Source organism: Papaver somniferum, chromosome 2, assembly GCF_003573695.1.
Source record: "Papaver somniferum cultivar HN1 chromosome 2, ASM357369v1, whole genome shotgun sequence".
NCBI lineage: Eukaryota > Viridiplantae > Streptophyta > Magnoliopsida > Ranunculales > Papaveraceae > Papaver > Papaver somniferum.
In genome coordinates, this window is record NC_039359.1 from 25904860 (window position 1) to 25913130 (window position 8271).

The window sequence follows — 8271 nt, forward strand, 5'->3', positions numbered from 1 at the left end:
ATTGATTGACGCTTGGATATTGGTCTTTGGTACCATCCAAGTTATTTCTCTTATTAATCCGGCTCACAGATTTCTATCTGTTCGATTGCAGATTGATTTGAGAAATTGATATATAACTCTTGGATATATTTTCCTTGATTGAGTCTGACTGTATAGTTGATTCTCTTGGAAATATATTGGATTTAGTCCAAACAGATTTCCTAAAAGAAATATTGGGCGTGGTAGTTAGACCCACGCTTTTTCAAGATATGTATCTAAAACTCTTTTTTATTGTTCGGTTTAAGATTGTTCTTGAGAGTTGGTTAATAATCTAGGCTTCTCAGATAACTGAGTGCAAGTGTACCGTATTTGTGAGGTTTTCTAACTTTGTCTTTTGTAAACAGATTTACTAGCCTTGATCTATTCTATCTAAAGGGAAATCAAATAGGCTTATTTATTATAGGCAAATTGGTATGAAAAGTCTTCATTTAGGCTGAAGCAAATCTTAGCATGTAAAAGAAGTCATATAAGGGAATCAATTGCGTAGAGCCTTGCGAGGTTCAAAAGATATAAGGAGAACGACAATAACTATTGCTTGGAGGGTGAATTCAGTCCCAACTACATTTCAGTCCAAAGTCTGATAGTATGCTAATATCTATAGCGGCTTATAAAGTTTGGTATCCAAATCTGGACGAGGTCCCGGGGTTTTTTTGCAGGTACAAATTTCCTCGTTAACAAAACTTATGTCTTGTGTTTTCTGTTTTTAACATTATATTGTTTTGTATTTATAATAGGACTAGCAGAAGTAGTATGTAATCAATTGTCATGTACCCATGTGCCTCAAGTCTTGGGCTTGACTATCTCCTGTTTTATTATTATTATTCTTATTGTATTTCCTTATCCTGTTAAGGGTTCAATTGTCTTTAGAGTGAGTGAGAGGATTAGGTTAAGAAAGATCAACGACTATCGGTCGTTGGATTATCAATAAGGAGTTAGTGAAGATATTTATTCTAAATGATTGTATCTGTCTGAACTAGAGAATGAGAATATTCTTTTGAGGCTCTATCCTCGAGGAAGATAAGGTTATTGTCTTTGTGGTGTCAAATATCTAGTCGATTCACTACATTTGGTATCAGACTCTTGATCCTGTGTACCTGAATTATAACAGGGGGAGGCGATCATCCATCGACAGTAAAACAAGTTGATGTTGTTCAACAACAACATTCCGATCGTTTATCAGTTTTGGAAGACAAACTTCAGGGTTTAAATTCTGAAATTGGTTTACTTAAAAAACTATGGGGGTTCAATTTGCTGTTCTATGTAAGCATCTGGGTATTCCTCCCACTACTGAGCCACCGGAGTCGAGCGTAGCAGAGCCTCAACAACCACTTCTTCATCTTACTTCAGGTAACCTTATTTGTCATCCTAAAATCGTTTTTCCTCATTTTGATGGTACCAATCCTAGAGGATGGATTAGGAAATGTGAACGATTCTTTCAGCTCAATTCTGTGGATAATTTAAAATGTGTTGACCTAGCTTTCATTCATTTTGATGGCAAGGATGATTCATGGTTCTTAGATTACCAAGAGGGTAAACCATTTCTGGATTGGGATAAATTTGTTCATGATGTTTGTATTAGATTTGAGGATGTTGCGTATGATAATTATGTGGGTAGCTTTAATAAATTAGCTCAAACATCCACGGTTGAGGAGTATTTTGAACGTTATGAAGCTGTGATGAAAGCTAAGCATAAAGACCTTTCTGAGGATTATTATACATTAAACATCATTAGTGGTATTAAGGAGGAGATCCGTAATCCAGTTCAAATGTTCAAACCTGCCAGTGACACTGATGCCTTTTATCTTGCTAGAATGCAACAAGAATCTATGGAATTTCAGACTAAACATTATCGATACAATAAACCATTTACACCTTCCCATACTTTTTCCTCTTCCCCCTCTACTTCTAGACCACCACCTTCACCTTTGTCAACTATACCTGAAATCTCATTCTCACCCTCTAAAGCTGAACCTCCTATTCCACCTATAAGAAGGTTAACTCCTTCTCAGATGAAGGTTAGAAGGGATAAAGGATTATGTTATAACTGCGATGAAATGTATAAACAGGGACATGTGTGCAAGACTCAACAACTATTCATGTTAGTGGCTTCTTCTAAGGAATCTTCCATGTCAGTGGAGGAACTGAAGAGGACAATGGCTCACATACTTCTTCTGTGGAATCTACCATGGACATCTTTCTTCATGCCCTAACTGAATTAGTGGCTCAAAATACTATCCGAGTCCCCGACATGCTCTGTCACAAGGATATCTTAGTGTTGGTGGACACTGGAAGCACACATAGCTTTGTGGATGCTAGATTGGCTGAACAACTGCATCTCCACATTCAACCCACTGGTCACATGCTGGTCACCGTAGAAAATGGTGACACTACAACCAGCTCAGGGGTATGTCCTCAATTATCTTGGTCCATGCAGAATTATGAATTTTGTGGTGACATCATGGTCCTTCTCTTAGGTGGATGTGATATGGTTCTTAGTGTAGACTGGTTAAAACAGCTGGGTGATGTGATGTTTAATCTGGCTGACCTTCGTTTATCCTTCTTACATCAAGGATAACAGATTAATTTACAAGCATGCTCATCTACTCCTTCTTGCAGCATGATCAGTGGTTCTTCCTTCCTTTAGTTTCTTAAAAGCAATACACCTACATTAATTGGCCAATTTTTCTCTCTCTCATCCATCCATGTTACTCCCATTCCTTCAGCTATTACTTCAAAACTGAAAGCTCACCAAGATCTTTTTGCTGAGCCTAAATATTTGCCTCCTGCCAGAGCATTAGGTCACCGTATTCCCCCGAAGCCCAACACCGAACCTACTTCCCAAAGGCCTTACCGGTGCCCTTATGTACAAGAAGTTGTGGTGGAAAAGTTAGTCCAAGACATGTTGGATGCTGGAATTATTCAGGACATCAATAGTCCATTTGCTGCTCCAATATTATTGGTCAAAAATAAGGATGGCTCATGTCGATTCTGTGTCGATTATCGGAGGCTGAATGACTCAACAATAAAAGATAAGTTCCCTATTCCCTTGAAGAATTACTTGATGAATTAAATGTGAAGAATTTTTTTTCTAGAATTGATCTTAAGTCTGGCTACCATCAAATACGCATGCATTTATCTGATATTTATAAGACAACCTTTCACACCCATCATGGACATTATGAATTTCCAGTTATGCCGTTTGGGTTAACTAATGCCCCGGCTACTTTCCAAGCCCTCATGAATCAAATTTTCAAACCTTTTCTTAGGAAATTCATCCTTTTTTTTGATGATATACTCATTTATAGTGAATCATTGGAAGACCATGTTCTACATTTATCTCAGACATTATCCCCGTTACGACAACATTCTCTATTTGCCAACTGGAGAAAATGTTGCTTTGCTTAGCAGCAGCTAGCTTACTTGGGCCACTTAATTACTTCAGAGGGTGTAGCTGCTGACCCGGATAAAATTGAAGCCATGGCAAACTGGACACAACCTACTACATTAAAGCAGTTAAGGGGCTTTCTGTGGTTTACAGGCTACTATCGAAGATTCATCAAGGATTATGGTATTATTAGTGAGCCGTTAACTGATATGTTTAAGAAAGAATCTTTCCACTGGTCTTCGGATGCATTACAAGCATTTACTTCCCTAAAACAAGCTATGCTTTATTCCCCTGTTCTTTCCTTGCCGGATTTATCTAATTCTTTTATTCTTGAAGATGATGCATGTTCTAAAGGTGTTGGAGCTGTCCTCATGCAACAAGGTAAACCAACAACATATTTAAGTAAATGGTTAGGTCCTAGGGAACTTACCTTGTCCACCTATGAGAAAGAACTGTTATCCATTGTGATGGCAGTTCAAAAATGGAAGCATTATCTCTCTCACAACAAATTCATCATCAATACGGACCACCATAGGGCTGCATAGGAACCGTACCGTCCCATGGAACCGTACCGGTACCGTACCGGAACCGCGGTCAGATGGGACATGTACAAGTACCAAAACTGGTATCGTTCCTATAGTAGGTACAAGTAATAGTTCTAGGCTATTCCCGTCCCATGCCGTCCCGTATTACCGAGGATCTCTATCCATTGATATTAAGGTTAAATCATGGATGTTGACAGTAGGGGTTATACCCTTTCTATATCGTAGTGCCTCCTCTAACACTTACGAAGTACATATCAAGCATCATATCTTTTGATGTCATCTTCGTGGAGTTGTTTCTGGACTTCTGAGTCCCACCACTATTAAAGATAAGGAAGAAAGCAAAACAGAGAGTAAATTGTATAAACAATGTGCATCCTAATGAGCGTTTCTCCATGAAAATTACTTGAGTGGTTCACCACCTCCAGTTATAAACTGTCAAGAATGAACAGATCACGATCAGCATATAACCTTAGAATTTTAAGTAGTGATTATCGACGAATTGGTGGTGTGCATGTGAGATTTAGAGACTGATAAATGCACGATTGTTTTTATCACATAAAGGAAACAACTCAACAATTATTTCTCTAGTTTTGAACTCTTGGATGGCTAGTGAAAATTTCTTGACGAATTTAGAGATAAATAAATCATAATGCCATGTAGAATACAACCTCTCTATATCTACCACCTCTACAAGTATCAAAACCAATAGTAATTATAGAGAATTACATCTACGAGCATAACTAGAAATAAGAATATGAGAGAATCAAATATCCTTATAAGTACAGGAACATAACCTAGGATTTTCCTGGGTGAGAATGAAATAGCCAGACAGAGAGAAAGCTTACCTATTTTAAACTTTCAAGATTTTTTGCTTTGCTTTTCTTTTTCTTTACATATGCTATAGGTAAAGAACCGGTCTCGTCCCGTCCCGAGTTAAACAGGTACAAGTCCCGTCTCGTCTTGTACTGCAGAGGTACAGGTACAAGGTACAACGTACAGGAACCAGCCATAGGGAGGTACATGTACTGAGCTAGGAAAAAACCCGTACCATCCCGTCCCATGTGCATCCCTAGACCACCAGAGCCTGAAATGTTTTGTGGAACAACGGGCTACTTTTGTTTTGCAGCAAAAGTGGCTTATGAAATTACTGGGATTGGATTATGTCATTCATTACAAAAAGGGCATCGAAAACAAATCCGTAGATGCACTTTCTCGGATTCCTCATTCCTCGGCTGAATGTTTGGCACTGTCCCTCTCACAACCTCAATGGGCTCAGGACATCATTCTTAGCTACACTGATGACCCTGTGGCACAACAACTGATTGGTCAGCTACTCATTCAACCTTCTCATCAGGTCTACTCTTACAAGGATGGAATCCTCAGGTATACAACCAGACTGTACATTGGTTCTGGTCATCAGGTCAGAGACAGTATCCTGCAATCTGTCCATTGCTCTGCCATAGGGGATCACTCTGGGATGTTGGGTACATACAACAGATCTAAGTCCTACTTCTACTGGCCCAAGATGAAAGCTTATATCATGCAGTTTGTGGTCAATTGTGAAGTTTGGCAGTGTAACAAAGGGGAACATACACACTCTGCAGGTCTTCTTCAGCCACTACCAATTCCAGACTCGGCTTGGCAACACATTTCCATGGATTTTATAGAAGGTTTGCTGTTGTCCAACAAGAAGTCAGTTATTTTAGTAGTGGTGGATCGACTGACAAAATGAAGTCACTTTATATCTCTTATTCATCCTTTCACTGCTCTCTCTGTGGCCAAAAAAATTCTATACCACATATTTAAGCTTCATGGTTTACCATCCTCAATTGTATCGGATAGAGACAAGATATTCATCAGCAAAATCTGGCAAGCATTGTTCCAAGCCTTGGGCACGTCATTGCATCTCAGTACCTCCTACCACCCGCAAACTGATGGAAAGACGGAGAGGACTAATGCGTGTTTGGAACAATATCTTTGGTGTATGACAGGTACAACTCCTAGACTCTGGACAAATTGGTTGTCATTCACGGAATGGTGGTTTAACAGTAATTACCACAAAAGTTTGAAAATGACCCCATTTCAGGCCTTGTATGGTTATCCACCACCTCACTTAGCTTTTCCTCTGCAGTCCACCACTTCTGTGAAACCTGTGCAAGATTACTTAAATGACATAGATCAAATGCTATAACTACTCAGAGTAGGCTTGTTGAAAGCACAGACAAGGATGAAATTTTTCGCAGATAGGCACAGAACAGAGCGAACCTTTGAAGTGGGAGATATGGTCTTCCTAAAACTCCAACCTTATCGACAAACTTCTGTGGCTATCCGTAAGAATTTCAAATTATCTTCTAAATACTTTGGCCCCTTTGAGATTGTACAGAGAATTGTTGCTGTCGCATAAAAGTTAAAGTTACCAATTGGGTCGCGCATACACCCAGTGTTTCATGTATCACATATTAAGAAGCAAATTGGTCAGCACTCCACTTCTTCTCCCTCACTGCCACTGGTGGATAAGAATGGAGCTATCCTAGTTGAGCCTGATGCAGTTTTACAAGTGGTAAGTAGAAGTTCGTTGCTCGGACTTTTATGAAGATTGGTTTTAAGATTAATAAAGAAAATATTTTTAAGGAAAAACTATTTTTGTTGACCAAAGAGAGAGAGAGACTAGGGTTTCGGATTCCACTACTTCTAACGGTTGTAACAATTAATTTCTCTAATTTACTCTCAGAATTACACAAGGCAATTTTGAACCCAATCTCATGCCTTGGAAAATTTATCATTAATAAAATATCAATTCGACTCAAGTCGATAATCTAAGGCCTAATTTTCCTTCGCTTATAAAATATCGGTAGCTAAACTACCCAAAACAGTTATTATGAAGCATATAAAGAAGAGAAAATTTCTAGACAATTAAAACTAATTGTAAAGTAATAATTAAAAGAAAATTAAATATCAAAACTTACATGCTAGAAGTAGTTTCTTCCTCCACCCTAGCGGAGAAATTACTCCATTATTACAAAAGAGAAATTAAAACAATGAAAATAAAAACTCTACTCTCCGGACCTCCCCTTTTTCTTGTATCCACAACATATTTATAGATTTCAAAGGAATCCACTTTCCTTTTCTATTCACCAATGCTACATCATCACCGAATGAGAATACGCCACATGCCAAGACAATGAAAAATCCTCGAATAAGAATGTGCCACGCGTCAAACAATATAATTCTCATGCATTTACAATTTTCCTTATTTGGGAATTATTTATTCTTTATTAACTCCAACCATAAAGGATAATATTCTTTCCATACTCTTTATATATTTAATTCCCATCAATTATTCCATGTAGATTTCTTACTAACACTTTTATTTTCTTCATTAAAATAAATATCTCCATATATCTTTTTAATATCTTGTAAATGATGTTGACAAAATGGGCTCCACACTTTCCACACTCCCATATCAAAATAATTGGACAAATGAAATAATTCTCCATCTTCTTCCTTTTGGGCCTAGCCCATTAAATTATAATTCACTTCATTTCCTCCATTTTACGAGCAGAATGTCACATTTTAGTCCATTGAGCTTTATTTCCCAAAAACACCTACAAATACACAAAATAGTAAAATAAGTACAAAATCGAGCATTACAATTACACATAATTGAGATCATATCAGACACATAAATGTGTCTATCAGAGCCAGCAACAGTCCTCGACACCCGTCTTACTCTTCAGGATGGACAACCTGTTCCTCAGGTTTTGATTCAATGAGTGAGTGCACCTCCAGAGGATGCAACATGGGAAGATACCAGTCATATTCAAGATCATTTCCCGCACTTTGTCCTTGAGGACAAGGACACTTAAAAGGGGTGGGTATTGTCATGTACCCATGGGCCTCAAGTCTTGGGCTCTACTATCTCCTGTTTTATTATTATTATTCTTATTGTATTTTCTTAGCCTGTTAAGGGTTCAATTGTCTTTAGAGTGAGTGAGAGGATTAGGTTAAGAAAGATCAACGACTATTGGTCGTTGGATCATCAATAGGGAGTTAGTGAAGATATTTATTCTAAACGATTGTATCTTTCGGAACTAGAGAATGAGAATATTCATTTGAGTCTCTATCCTTGAGGAAGAGAAGGTTATTGTCTTTGTAGTGTCAAATCTCTAGTCGATTCACTACATCAATCTTAGTAGATAATCCCATACTAAATGTGAACTATTGTGAGACTCATTCTTGTAGATTTCATATCTTCGAAGCTCGATAAAAAGTTAATTTCATACTTGGCAGAATTCATATCCT

The 8271-nt window shown here is 37.9% G+C and overlaps 1 protein-coding gene across 1 annotated transcript; it reads left to right on the forward strand.

Moving 5' to 3' along the window:
- Positions 1 to 1274: 1274 nt before the first annotated feature.
- Positions 1275 to 3109, forward strand: LOC113350764. The gene is made up of 3 exons (XM_026594885.1): positions 1275 to 2095; positions 2173 to 2563; positions 2684 to 3109. Exons 1-3 carry the CDS (start codon positions 1275 to 1277, stop codon positions 3107 to 3109), a joined length of 1638 nt encoding a protein of 545 aa, XP_026450670.1.
- Positions 3110 to 8271: the final 5162 nt, after the last annotated feature.

Coding starts and splice junctions, on each gene's coding strand:
- LOC113350764 (XM_026594885.1), top strand. CDS start 1,275: ATGGGGGTTCAATTTGCTGTTCTATGTAAGCATCTGGGTATTCCTCCC. Junction 2,096..2,172: donor TGTTATAACTGCGATGAAAT/GTATAAACAGGG, acceptor CTTCCATGTCAG/TGGAGGAACTGAAGAGGACA. Junction 2,564..2,683: donor GGTTAAAACAGCTGGGTGAT/GTGATGTTTAAT, acceptor TCCTTCCTTTAG/TTTCTTAAAAGCAATACACC.